Source organism: Delphinapterus leucas, chromosome 2 (genome assembly GCF_059928025.1).
Source record: "Delphinapterus leucas isolate spDelLeu-1000000601 "Yukka" chromosome 2, BTC_Dleu_Yukka2, whole genome shotgun sequence".
Taxonomy (NCBI): domain Eukaryota; kingdom Metazoa; phylum Chordata; class Mammalia; order Artiodactyla; family Monodontidae; genus Delphinapterus; species Delphinapterus leucas.
Window position 1 is genome coordinate 77209324 of NC_143130.1, and position 15051 is coordinate 77224374.

The window sequence follows — 15051 nt, forward strand, 5'->3', positions numbered from 1 at the left end:
CCACATGCCGCAGAGCGGCTAGGCCCGTGAGCCATGGCCGCTGAGCCTGCACGTCCGGAGCCTGTGCTCCGCAACGGGAGAGGCCACAACAGTGAGAGGCCCGCGTACCGCAAAAAAAAAAAAAAAAAAAAAAGAGTCTCTTGCCCTTAGACCTCTAAGGGACTTTAAAAATCTTTTCATTCAAGGCACACGTATGGGACATGTGCTTCCAGTTTCTATCCTGTGTCTCTTTGTTTAGTAATTCTTCTGTTATACATCCTGGTTTGTTTTTTTTTTTAATATGACTACTAGTAACTAATCACTCCCATTCTTTTTCTGTGTTAAGGTTCAAAACCAGTTAAAGTAATTTATATTAATTCACCACTTCCCCAAAAGAAAATGACAATGAGAGAGAGAAATCAAATCTTCCATGAAGTTCCCTTAAAATGCATGATGTCCAAAAACACAACTGTTCCAGTCTCTGCAGTATTTATGGACAAACCAGAAGATTATATATCTGAAATGGAAGTATGTAATGCTTTCTTTTCTTTTCCTTAAGAGAATGTACTTGTTTATCCTTTTGAAGAATAACATTTTATTGCAAGTCTCTAAATCTGGTAGTTAAAAATACAGACTTTAGATTGAAACTTAAAATTGAACCCCACGTGGATCTTGACTTTAGACAACTAACTTAACCTCCTTCAGCCTCAGTTTTCTTCTTTTATAAAAGAAAGATGATAATACCTACTTCATAAAATTGCTGTCAGGATTAAGTTTGATATTTATACGTAAGATGCTGAGCACAGTCTTTAGTGCGTATGTACTAAAAATTCAGTCAGTAATGGTGATCATAGTGGTGATGGTTTTATTTAATTAGTCTCATTTGTATTCAAGAGTTTTTAAGTATGAAAAGGAACAGATGAGTTTGACTGGGGCAACAAGAATTTGCCGGATTGTTAATCCTTTTTAGTGTATGCTTATTATCTGCGTGACCGTAGGCAAACTACATAATCTCTTTGTGTCTAGTTTGCTCTGTCTGTAAGATGGGTATCATGATAACCTAACTCATAGAATTCTTGGGGATTAAATGAGTTAATACACCTAAAGCATTTAGAACAATGCTTGGTACTCCATAAATACTAGCTTTTATTATTTTGTGTATTTTGAAATATTTTCCCATGATTATTAGAGCAAGGCATTCTGTTTATACAAAACTTTATTCATCCATTCCACAAATATTTATTGAGCAGATACTGTTCCATGCACTGAGGATACAGCAGTAAATAAAAATGAAGTCTCTTTTCTTTCAGAACTTACATTAGTTTCAGAGGGCACAGATAATTAAAACAGTATCAAAAAAGCACACATTGATAAATGCTATGCAGAAAAATGGAATAGGTTAAGGGGAAAGAGATGGGAATGGGATTCATGATCAGGAAGGCTTTTCCAAGGACAGGAAATTTGAACAGGGACTTGAATAAAGTGAGAGAGCAAACAAAATTAGAAAATAAAATAGAAAAATTTTTTCTTATTTACATATAAGAGCTCATACTATTTTAAGAATATTGGCCTTTTGTCTTTCATATTTGTTTATTTTTTTTTGGTTTGCCATTTGCCTTTCAGTATTTTTATGATGTGTATGTCATAAAGCACTTCCAACTTAAGTTTTTTGGAGGTATTTTTGTTTTTTGTTTTGTTTTACATTTTTAAATCTATCTAAAATTTATATTGGTGTGAGGTGAATGTCAGTAAGTAACAAGTGCTATGAAGAAACATGAAGTAGGTTAAGAGGGATGAAAAGTGACGGAGTAACTTCTTTCAGTAATGGCAGACCAAGTAATTTGGGCCTTCCATTACTGATGACAACTAAAAAAAGCTGTACATATTATATAAGTTTATTTCTTAGAATCATCAAAGACCTAACAAGATAGGGGGTACTATCTGAGGACTGAGATACTAAAGAAGAGCAGAATCCAGGTTGGTAAGCCTGTCACTTAGGGTAGTTTTTGCCCTGAATGGTATTTGCCAGTTCTGAAGAGGCAACAGAGAATGTGCTTTTGGCAGCATCACAGGACTAGGAGGACAAAAGTCAGAGTTCAGTTTTCCACCATGAGCTTGGACCCTGCAGGGCTATACCCCAGGAGTAAGAGTGAACAAGAAATAAATCAGCTTTCTTGTAGATTGTATTCTGGGTTTTCAGGCCTTGAACTTGGATTCAGATGCTTTTGGATTGCTAGTGTCTCTAGATACCTAGCAAAAGCAAGTGACAATACTTCTTAGAGGAACAGAATGTCATTTTGAGCCTCAAATTATTTCTACAAACAAGTTTTTAAATATAGCATCTGGAAAACATTTAAAGATAACTAGACACTGGAGGAGTAAATAAAAATTAAGTTTCTTTTCATGTACTGGATACTCTGAGCAACAACCATCACAAACAATGACCAAAGAAATAGACTCACAGAAATGGATCCTAGAATTATCAGTCACAAACTGTGAGCCAACTCTGCTTAATTATACAGCATGCAAGAAAATTAAAGCCATGTTTTAATTGGAAGGAATATGCCTTGCAATGCAGGGGACGCGGGTTAGATCCGTGGTAGGGGAACTAAGATCCCACATGCCGTGGGACAATTAAGGCCGTGAGCCACAACTACTGAGCTCGTGTGCCTCAACCAGAGAGCCCGCATGCTGCAAACTAGAGCTCACATGCTTGGAGCCCGTGCATCACAACTACAGAGCCCACACGCCCTGGATCCTGCACGCTACAGCTAGAGGGAGAAAACCCGCATGCTACAACTAGAGAGAAGCCCACACGCCGCAACTAGAGAGAAGCCCGTGTGCTACAACGAAGACCCAATGCAGCCAAATAAATAAATAAATATTTATTTATTTTTTAAAAAAAAGTACAGTTAAGAATTCTGTAAAGGGGGTTATTAGCACATTAGATAAAACTGATAAGAGAATTAATAAACTGGAAGATGGGTCTGAAATGACTATAATGAAACAGGCAACAAAAAGAAAATATGGAGAGTAGGGCAAGAGGTATAGAGAATGTAGTGAGAATGTCTAACATTTGTGTACTTGCACCCAAAAGAGAGGTGTACAAGAGGTAATGGGACCAAACCATACTTGGAGACAAAGAAAAAACTCTTAAAAGCCACCAGAGAAACAAAAGGCACATTAGCTATAAAGGACTGAGAGTTAGACTGGCAGGTGACTTCTCAACAACAACGATGGAAGCCAGAAGACATTGGGACAATATATTCTCCTGAGGGAAAATAACCCTCTTACTAAAATTCTCTAACCAGTGAAATATCCTTAAGTAATAAAAAATTAAGAAAAGATATTTTCAGATAAAAGCTGAGTTTGCTACTAGCAGACATCCTCTAATGGATGTTCTTCAGGCACAAGGAGAATAATCCCAGATGGCAAAAGGATGGTGCAAGATGCAAGAATGAATAAAGAATAACAAAAGTGAAAATAATGTGGATGGGCTCTAATTTGTAGGTGAGTGCAGGGGCACTTGGGAACTTAAATAGTTCTGAGATGACCTGGGTCCTAAGAACTCTAGAAACTAACCAGCCAAAGTTCCTTCCAAGACAAAAGCCTTGGCTCAGGAAAATTCACCAGTGGTAAAGTTCATACTGAGCAGAACAAGGACATTAAAGGTAAAGGAAAAATAAGTTTTCAGATAATTGTGGGAGAGGGAAATAGAGAAAGCAGATATCAGAATGTACTAAAGATTTTATATGAACACACAAACACATGCAAACCTACATACATCATGGTAACAGTGAAGCATGAGCTTAGAACCATGAAGCTAAGAAAGCTACCCTGGCACACTCTCACACAGGATTGTCCTCCTGCAGAAGCAGGTGTGCCCATCTCAATTAAACACGAGAAACAGAAGAGGCTTGTTGATGGAAATTCTTACAAAGTTATTAGAGGAAGAAAAGATAATTGCTATAACATTTTTACAGTCAAATGAAGAGAGATGTGCCCACAGAACAGATGAAAACTAATGTGTTCATCCTTCGCCCTAGAAATCTCACTTCTAGAAATGTAGCTCAGAAGTACACTAGGAAAAGAATAAAATATTTGTGCAGGGTATTCACCGCAACTATAGGTATTCATTAGAAACAGTCGTCATGTCCCTTAATAGGGTGTTTATTAAATAAACTGTACATCTTCAATAGCATACTATGCAACTATTACAGGCATACGTTGTTTTATCGTACATTGCTTTATTGCACTTCAAAGATGCTGCGTTTTTTACAAATGGAAGGCTTATGGTAACCCTGCATCAAGCAAGTCCATCATCGTCCTTTTTCCAACAGCATTTGCTCACTTCATGTCACTGTGTCACATTTTGGTAATTCTTGCAGTATTTCAGACTTAGTCATATTTGTTAATGGTGATCTGTGATCATTGATTTTTTTTTTTTGCGGTACGCGGGCCTCTCACTGTTGTGACCTCTCCCTTTGCGGAGCACAGGCTCCGGACGCGCAGGCTCAGTGGCCGTGGCTCACGGGCCCAGCCGCTCTGCGGCATGCGGGATCCTCCCAGACCAGGGCACGAACCCATGTCCCCTGCATTGGCAGGCGGACTCTCAACCACTGCGCCACCAGGGAAGCCCAATCATTGATTTTTTGATGTTACTATTACAACTTGCTGAAGGCTCAGATGATGGTTAGTGCTTTTTAGCAGTAAAGTATTTTTCTTAAGACATGTACATTTTTAAAGACATAATGCTATTGCACACTTAATAGACTATAGTGTAAACATATCTTTATATGTACTGGGAAACCAAAAAAATTTGTGTGACTCACTTTTTTGTACTATTTGCTTTATTGTCGTGGTTTGGAACCAAACACACAATGTCTCCAAGGTATGCCTATAAAAAGAATAAGAAAGCTCTAGGTATGCAACTGTAGTGTGATATCCAAGATATACTGTTTAAGTGAAAATGGTCACTCAGAGAATTAAGTGTCTATACATCCTTAAAGATTTATATCCTAAGTTCAAAAAGAATTGCCAAATATCTTAAACTACATTTAGTAATCATATTATTAGTAATGATATTGCTGTTGTTATTTTGGACACATTAGATAGTATGACAAAGCAAATAAGTACTTATATTTATATTAGAAACCAAGAATTTTAGCATAAGAAATACAAATGCCAATCAAAGGACTTAAGTAAAAACCTTATAATAATATTGGAATTATATAAAAAAGATGCCAGTGCCAATTTGAAGGGTTTCCCATTGGCCAGAGTGTGTCAGTTTGACCATGACAAAGAATAACTGCAATGGATGGAAACATATGAAATAGTTAAAAATCCATGAATTCATAATAATATCTTTTAAAAAAAGTATTAGTCACCTTTGGAGGGTGCTAGTGTATCAAGTCATTATTCTGAAAACTGATTTTTGAAAATTCAAGTATTTGTCTTACTTTTCCAGTACAAACTGTATTTCAGGTAATGATGAAATACGACTGTTACCATTTTGCAGTTCCTAATGAAATAGTGAATCTAGGCAGTGATCATCATCAATGACTGCTAAAAGCATTAGAAGATTAACAAGGAATTTTAATGGATGGATTAGTTTGTTGACCCTTGATGAATCAACAGAACTGTTGTAATATCACAAGAAGAAAGATAAGCAGACGACACTAGCCTCCTGATTGAAGTGGGAAGTACACAGTACCACATATAACATGTTCAGATTTTTTTAAATGTGCCTGAATCTGATCAAGCTACTAGATCATTTTAATAGGAAATGTAGGGGAAGAGTGTGTTAAATGATATCATGGGGATGCAAAATCCAGAATATGGAAAATTTTATAGGATAACTCATCTAGTTTCTTCTACAAATACCTGGTGTATATGGGAGTTGGCAGAGTATGGGGGAGAGGCATTTGAGAAATAAATTTGAGAGACATCACCCAAATGCAGTGTAGGGATCTTGGTTGGATCCTGATTCCAATAAACAATTGTAAAAAGAAATTGATCAGACTAGGAAATTTTAACAGTGATTAGATATTTCCAGCCATTAAGGAAGTGTTAGTTTATTGATACAATTAATGTGTTTTACCGAAGAATCTTTTTATAACCACATACTAAAATATTTACAGATAAACTGCTGTTTTTATCCAAATTTGTCAGGGGTTGAGAACATTGTTTTTCAATTCATTAATTTTGGTTTTATATTTATGAAATTCCTTCATTTTATTATTGTGATTATATTATTCTTTTCCTGTTTTTTGAAAAGGCTATGAATGATGCTTCAGATTTTTAATGTCCAGTGTTCTCATTTTTATTGCTTTTTAAGTGTTCTGTAATTATCATTTTAATTTCTTCTTTTATCCAATAATTTGGAGAGTTTTAAAATTTCCAAGTTCTTGGGTTTATTATTGTCTGTTTACTTTTTTCTTAATGATTTCTAATTTTATTTTCTTCTAAACAGAGAGTCAGACCTTAACAGATTCTGCTTTATACTATATTGATGTTTTCTTTGTGTATTAATTTATAGTCCACCTTTGGAAATGCCCCTTCGATCCTTGGGAGGGAAAAGGTATATCTTTGCAGTCTATATGTATGTTTTCAGTCATTCATGTATCTTTGTTTCAGTCATTAAATATTATTCATACTTTCTACATCCTTATTACTAAGAGACAGTGTATCAGTGACCAAGTACAGTTGTGTTTCTGTCAAATTTTCCTTTTATTTTTCAGTTTTGACAATTTTGATGTTGTTATTTGACATGTCACAGTTCATTATCTATTCATCATGGATTGCATCTTTTTCAACATAGGATTCCTTTTTCTATCTAATGCTTTTTGCATTGACTTCTCTCTAACACTTAATATTGCTAGTCCTTCTTTCTTTATTTCTTGGTGTCATGTCCCATTGTTTTGTTTTGAACCTTTTTGTGTAAGAATGCCTCATGTAAACAGAGTATAGTTTAATTTTATTTTTTGACTAAATATGGTAGTCTTTTTATTTTAGCAAGTGCTACCATTTGCTGAGAAACTGCTTACTATGTACAAGGACTATGCGAAGAAACTTTCTATATATAATTTCTCATTTAATCCTTAGAATAAACCCAAGAGGATAACCCTATTATCCCTGTTTCAGAGATGAGGAAATTGAGTTTCAGAGAGGTAAAGTAATTTACCCAGGTAGACCTTTCTTACTCACTACCTGAGGCTGTCAGAATATTTTTCTCTCAAATCCTAAACTGTAATCCAATTCCATGGTATTTATCTAAAGTGCTCTGCCAGACTGAGGAGAGATGTTGCTACCTAGGGAGAAGATAATTTATTCCTGAATAAATTAGAACTGTCTGTAGTTCTTCTGTTACCCAAACAGTACATGAAAAACTATAACCTCAGTGGCTTCATGTCCCAGAATACAATAAAACCACTTCCTATCCATTTCTCCTCTTATTACTGAGAGTTGTTTTCCCTGAGTAGATGTATAAAGAAAGTCACTGATTGATGTGAGAGGCTGTTGACACTTCCCCAGTTGCATTAGAGAGCAGCTTCCTTACCATGGCGAAGACGCTTTCCTCCTGGTCAGCTAAGTCTCTGCAAGAGTGTATAAAGTGGGTATGAATGAAGATCTTTTGCCTTCCTGTTTGGCCTAGCATTTCTTCTTTGTGGTCCTGTCTGGTTTTTTTTTTTGCGGTACGCGGGCCTCTCACTATTGTGGCCTCTCCCGTTGCGGAGCACAGGCTCCGGACGCGCAGGCCTAGCGGCCATGGCTCATGGGCCCAGCCGCTCCGCGGCATGTGGAATCTTCCCGGACTGGGGCACGAACCCGTGTCCCCTGCATCGACAGGCGGACTCTCACCCACTGCGCCACCAGGGAAGCCCCTGTCTGTTTTTGATTAGTGGAAATACCTCTTGAGATGTGGTAGTTCACAAGTATTCCCCATTTCCTGTGGTATTGCAACTTGGCAAATTTTTCTGTGTTTCATCAACATTTCAATGGGAAGGTAAGGTTAAATAAATTAGGTGCTAGTAGTTTGTCAAAGCAAGAACCTTTCAAAGCCATTAGACTTTTCTTTCTACTTTTAAAGAGTATGAACTATGTTTGTGATGGGACATTGATGGGTGAGGGGCGGCCTGGAATTTTTGCTAATAGTTTGCCAATATATTTTCTTAAGATGTCTTATGAAGTTAATGAGTGCCGAAAAATTGAGACCCATGAAAACTTGGATCTGGATTTTGATGATGACGTCACAGAACTTGAAACTTTTGGAGTAACCACCACCAAACCATCAAAGTCACCGAGTCCAGCAAGTACTTCCATAGTACCCAACGTGACAGATATGCCCCCAGCCCCCAGCATAGCAATCACATCTGAGGCACCAATTGCACCAGACATTACTGCTCATTCTAGAAGTATATCTCAGATTCTGATGGAACAGCTGCAGAAGGAGAAACAGCTGGTGACTGGTATGGACAATGGCCCTGAAGAGTGCAAAAACAAAGATGATCAGGGATTGATCCCCTGTGGTGAAAATGTATCAAATTCTGAGAAGTCTTTGGTACAAGATAGTGACTTGAAAACATCTGATGCCTTACACTTAGAAAGTTCTTCAGAAATTGAAACCTCTAATAAAAATGATATGGCTTCTGATATGGAGTGTGTTGATGAAAGAGTGAATGTTCCAGAGAACACAGACAATAATTCAAAGGAAAAGCCTGTTACATCAGAAGCAGCTAAAACTGAAGATGTAATTCTTTGCCATAGTGATACAGATGAAGACTGTTTAATCATTGATACAGAGTGTCAAAATAATAGTAATGTAAAGACTGCTGATATGGGTTCTAATTTAAGTTCTAAACCAGCTAGCCTAAATTCTTCCTCAGGAAAGGCTTCTGTAGGAAACCAGACTAATACTACTTGTAGTCCTGAAGAGTCATGTGTTTTAAAAAAACCTATCAAACGAGTGTATAAAAAATTTGATCCAGTTGGAGAAATTTTAAAAATGCAGGATGAACTCTTAAAACCAATTTCCAGAAAAATACCTGAAATGCCGCTGATGAATTCAGAAAATTCTAAACAACCTCCTAGTTCTGAGCAACCCTCTGCTACTTCAGATGCCTCTAGTTGGCCAAAATCTATATGGCCTTCTGTGTTTCAGAAGCCAAAAGGACGTACGTAAATATTTACAAAGAATTTTATATTAACTGTTTTGCTTGTTCCTTATCCTTAGGTTTTCCCCCCCTTCCCCCTACTTTCTCTTTGTTATAATATGTGTATGATCTTTATATAGTCATTGAGAGTTCATTTTCCAGTCTACTGATCAGTATTTCAGCTTTCAAAACCTTCACTCTAGCGATGTACCCACAGTTGTATGGATTTTTGTAACCTGTGTTTATCCAACATTTACGATGGCTGCTAAGCTATAGATAATGTGGTTTGCTGAACTGATGAAGGGAAAATCCAGCAAAAATAATGATAAATACTTATTAGTCTAAATTTACTTATTCTTAGTGTTTAGACTGTAGTTTTGTACTTTTTCATTTTGTGAAATAGATGTAAGGCTGCACCTCAACTCTGCCTCGATTATGAATAACACTACTTTTTTAAACTTTTTTTTTTTCTTCATATGTTGTCTTACAGATTTATACTTTGCCTAGGGTTAGTGAAGGTAGTAGGTAAAAGGAAGAGAACCCTAAAGCTTTGATTTCAGCTCTTGCTGGAGTTCCAGTAAAAGTAGACAGAAATGGTAATAGTGTAATGGTCAACTCAGAGGAAACAGAAGATTGATAGTTGAATTGTTTTATCTTGGATTATGATGGATAAAGAGCTAATGTATTTTAAAATAAAAATGACAAATATAATTATTTTTAAAGGATTGCCATATGAACTTCAGGACTATGTTGAAGATACATCAGAATATGTAGCTCCTCAGGAAGGAAATTTTGTTTACAAGCTATTTAGCCTACAAGACCTGTTGTTACTTGTGCGATGCAGTGTCCAGAGGATAGAGACCAGACCACGTTCTAAAAAACGGAAGAAAATCAGAAGAGTAAGTTGTTACCTGGGGAGTTAGGGTGTGGTAGCATAAGTAGACGATAAGCAAATATTTAACATGCCATTCTTATGAAGTTTAATTTTAAATTGTTGATCACTCTTAGAGTAGTTTTTTCAGGTTGAGTTTTTTTAGTAAAATACTGAAAACACTTTTAATAAAGTGTTTAGTTCAATGTAATAGTCATGAGTGCCAATAACATTCTTGCATGGAATATATAAACTTTGTGAAAAACGGCACCATTGTAGAGATCGGCACCATTATAGATATGACCTAGACTGGCACGTACGTTCCAGCTTTCTCTGTGAATTTGGATTTCCTTTATGACATATTAGCCTCTTTATTTCTTACTTTGGGAATCTTTTTGAGTCATTTTAGAAGTTCACATTTTGAGAAGTAGGCTTTCATACACATTTGAAATGTCTTCCCAGGACTGTTAGAAAACCAAATGTCTTCCTTTCTTTTTCCCCTATTGTTTCTTTTGGGATTTGATATAAATATTTCCCTCAGTTAAAAAAGTTTTTGCTACAATTTGAGTAATTTGTTCTTTCGGCAGATTGCTATATTTGATATTTTAAGGTCTCTTTCAGATTAATTTGATTTTTGTGTGTGTAACCACTGAATTCAGGTAAAGAGGAGCTTTTATGGTATAATTGATTACGTAAGAAATAGTGAAGTCTCTAATTTTTTCTTAAGAGATTTTTTCAGTTGTATCCATTACATCATAGTTCACTTTTCCTTCCTTCCTCCCTCTTTCCTTTCTTCCTTCCCTCCTTTCTTCCTCCCTCCCTCCTTTTCTTCCTTTTTTTTTTTAATTTAAAATAATTGAATTTATTTATTTATTGGCCACACCGTGTGGCATGTGGGTTCTTAGCTCCCTGACCAGGGATCGAACCCACGACCCCTGTATTGGAAGTGTGGAGTCTTAACCACTGGACCACCAGGGAAGTACGTTCCTTCCTTTTTTTAAATTTTTTTTCCCGGTACGCGGGCCTGTCACTGTTGTGGCCTCTCCCGTTGCAGAGCACAGGCTCCGGACGCGCAGGCTCAGCGGCCATGGCTCACGGGCCCAGCTGCTCCGCGGCATGTGGGATCTTCCCGGACCGGGGCACGAACCCGTGTCTCCTGCATCGGCAGGCGGACTCTCAACCACTGCGCCACCAGGGAAGCCCCGTTCCTTCCTTTTTTGATGTCTCTGTTTCTTGCTATTTAACCTACCACCCAACAAGAATCCTCAGTGACCACTTTAGAATGTCAGTATTTTGGATTAGGGAACAGGTGACTGAGGAACAGTGATGTTCCAGCATTGACCCTTATGGATCAAGTCCCTGACTACTACTTTACCATATTAAGGTATAAATGGAAAAAAATTTTTAAAAGAAGAAGAAGAAGTGCCAACCTTTCTGAGCTGCTAATAGCAATAGTGTGAGGGTCTATCATGAAAAACCTCTAAGGCTAACCCATCAGGATCAAGGATGTATACGCTGTCCACCAAAATCCAATGGACCTAGTGGATCTTTTGCTTGATGATACTTTTGTTCTTAGAAGGAAGACTGTGAATAAAATTTTAAATTTCTAATTCTCGTAATTTGGTATTTCATCACTGGTTCAGACTTGAAATTATAGAAACCAACTGGTTTTGAATTAAATATATGGGGGAGTGTTTTTTATAAGAGAATGTCAGGAATTATGAAATGTTATAGGTCTGATTTTAGTCTCCTCCTAGATAAATACAAATAGTCCCTGTATTAAAAGATTTTACTTTATTTGCTGATTTTTTCCTGTCTCATCTGTATTTAATGGCCATAGCATGCGTATCTTGACTACATATAGTGTCAGTGCTATGGACTGTATTTTCAAGGTTTTATTTCATTAATTCATATTTGCTATCTGCTTTATTTGGGGACTAACCTCATTTCTTTCATTTTCTACTCTGTGAGCCCATACCACTCTGTATTGATCTGCCAGCTTACAGCACTTAGAAATTATTGATGGCCAGGATGCCTTAAGTAAGAATAGCCTAGGGATATTTTTGGACACTGGTTTAATTGTTGAAAGAGACAACCTGTTAAGGACATTGTCATTCACTTGACTAAAGTGAAATTTGTAAATATTAAGATAAAACCTTACAGGAGAGAATTCACTCTTCATCAAAATATATCAAAAAAGTCAAGCCCCAAAGATTAGCTAAATAGGAGCCTTCTATTTCTGACATGTCAAACCTGGAGTAAAATTTTAAAATTTTCAGTGAATGCTTATCATATTATACCTATCATTATATGTAATCGTTTAGTACACGTGGTTTAAATTCCTTTGTAGAATTTATTCCCTTTGGAATCATCTCCTCTTCATCTCTGTTTCTTTCAAATGTTTTATTCCGTAGATACTCAATAAATAGGTATTGAATAAATGAGAAAAACTGAGGCGTGAGGAGAGAGGAGGGTGTTGTTAAGGAAGGGAAGTTGAGGCACTAGCTGAGAAATTTTGAAGGTAATGTTTAAACTCTAGTTAGGTAAGAATGCACCTTCATTAACATTTCCTTCTTAAAAACCAACTTGTTTAGGTAAAGCTTTAAAATACTCGGAAGTCTCTTCAACCTCTGCTCTGCAAGAACCTCATCTCTTCTTTTTTTCCTTTGGTTCTTCAATTCTGTGTTGTTGTAGCTGAGATTTTACTTTCCAATATCATTTATCCCTTCTCATCAAAATTCTGCTTAATAAGAGCTACATGACAGAGGAGAACTTAAAGCAGCAGCCAGTCTCAAATGATGGCATGAAATAAAGAGGGCTAATTTGGAACACAAGATGAAGCTAGAACTTACTGAGTTCTACATATAATTATGACATCCAGACCACATACCTTTGAATGATTTAATATTATGTTATCGCCTGTCTCTGTTAACCAAATTTCCTAAGAGTTATATTCTAAAGTGACTCAAAAATTTAGATCCAGTTATATTAAAGTTTATATTGGCATTCTTGGGCCAGAAAAAAAGGATCCTGAAGGTGCTTGAATATTAGGAAAGAACAGAATGTACCTATTGGGATTACTGACAGGATACTAGCTTTGAAATATTTATTTAGGAATGTATGTAAACGTTTGGAAGGTTTATGTAGGAAATTGGAAGACAGAGAACCAAAAGAAGCTTTCATTTAGAATAGGAGTGACCAATAAGGGATAAAGGAAATAGTAAATTTAATTTTTATAATTTGAAAACTTTGTACTTAAAGTTTCACTTTAAATTTGGAATACTGAGATCAAATATTCAGACTTTTCTTTCCCTTGGTTTCCTGGAGATGGCAGTAGAATACATATGGAAATTAATACCAGGTTCAGGATTTAGTTTTACAGATATGACAGTATTATCAAAGAAAATCCCCCAGAGTACTTTCTTCAGAAAGAGTAATATTTTTTAATTTGAAAAGAAATCTTGAATTAATTCTATTACCTGTTCATGATCCAAAAGGGGATCTTCTTTATCAATTATTCTTTTTCTGACTCTGCTGTAAACTGGTTATCTCTCCTTGAGCAAATATCTTAGCCCTCTGGGCCTTTATTTCTTTATCTCTGGCTTCTTCTGGCAACTATAAGCAGCCATAAATGCAGATTACCAGTTGCTGAAAAATTATTATACAATTAAGTGCTTTTAGCAATGAAATTACCCTATTCATAATTTTTTTTTTTTTTAAATTAAGAAGACACTGTAGGGACCTTACTACTCAAAGTTTGGCCCCTGGAACAACAACTTATTAAACATGTAAAGCCTTGTTTTTCACCTCAGATTCTGCATTTATTTTAAAATGGTTATTCACACACACTGAAATTTAAGAAGCACTGCTGTAGAGTTTTACTACATTCAAAGGTAATAATGAACCAAAGTTAATTGTTAACAGAAATTTTACTGGATTTTAATTGTTCTTACCACCATTGTGCTAATAAGCCCACTAAATTTGCTACTTTATGAAAATCAGTAATTCTGAAACATTTATGAAATATTTTCAGGTATAAAAGTGAAACACAGCTTAGTATAATTTCAAAAGTACTAACCAGTTATATCACTTAAAGTTTCTTAAATCATGTGTTTCTCCTTCTGCAGCTGGAAGTGAAGAGACTGCTATTAAGATTAGAATTTTCTTTGACTGAAATGAGATAATATGAGCACAGTGAACATGACTAGCACTATGTTGTTTTACAAGCATGTATTTCCTTACATATCCTCCTTAAGGCTAGTAGAGGGTATAGTCATTTTGCTTAATCTATTTAGTGTCCTGACCAATAAACGCTAAATGGCTAATTTGCCAGGTACTTAGTGTCTGGAATAAAGCCTTTTGTATTAATGAAGATAGCAACATTCACAGATATTAATGTAGGTGTTAGTGCTCATACATTCATAGAATGAAAGCACAGTATTTAAGCCTGAGACAATGTGACTAATGCTTTAAAGGGGCAAAAAATTCCTACTTTTTTTTTACCCTCTTGAGAATTATTAGTATGTATTACAGTCATGGCTTTCCAGCTTCTAGCTTTGAACCTTGGGCCATTATGTATCCGAGGCTTTGTTCCAAGGATTCTGTCAGTCACGTTCTGTGACAGAAATAAAATATGTGCATGTGTGGAGAGGTATGTTGATTTTGGTTGTGGGGTGGGGGCAGCCTCTGGTTCACGATCTCTTATTTATCCACCATTTGCCCACATCTACTAAGGGTTCTATCCATCTTTCTGTCTGAATCCTACTGTATTTGAAAGGATGAAATAAGATTACCTGAAAGTGTTTTGAAAGTGGCAAAATTATATAGGCAAATGTATTTACTGTTAATAGTAAATTAATGGAGCTTTATAAGAGTATAACCTTGGATTGCAGCAATTTCCAGTTTACGTACTACCAAAAGTGGAGTATCAAGCTTGTTATGGAGTTGAAGCTCTGACTGAAAGTGAACTTTGTCGCTTATGGACTGAAAGTTTATTGCATTCCAACTGCTCATTTTATGTTGGTAAGTTATGCAAGAGGCTTTGCTCTC

General features: G+C 36.2%; 1 protein-coding gene across 19 annotated transcripts in view; it reads left to right on the forward strand.

Moving 5' to 3' along the window:
- Window positions 1–15051, forward strand: part of ICE2 (interactor of little elongation complex ELL subunit 2) — an 86041-nt gene that overhangs the window by 26512 nt on the left and 44478 nt on the right. For 18 of the 19 annotated variants that reach the window (XR_016392083.1, XR_016392084.1, XR_016392082.1 and 15 more), the window contains 4 exons: window positions 326–507; window positions 8156–9152; window positions 9855–10030; window positions 14895–15024. Coding sequence is in view for 12 of the 19 variants with exons in the window: in XM_089907144.1 (XP_089763270.1) it covers window positions 326–507; window positions 8156–9152; window positions 9855–10030; window positions 14895–15024 (1485 nt within the window). In the remaining 7 variants the exon portion in view is untranslated. Of the gene's footprint in view, window positions 1–325; window positions 508–6517; window positions 6560–8155; window positions 9153–9854; window positions 10031–14894; window positions 15025–15051 lie in introns of all 19 variants that reach the window. The other variant, XM_089907154.1, reaches the window with a different exon arrangement.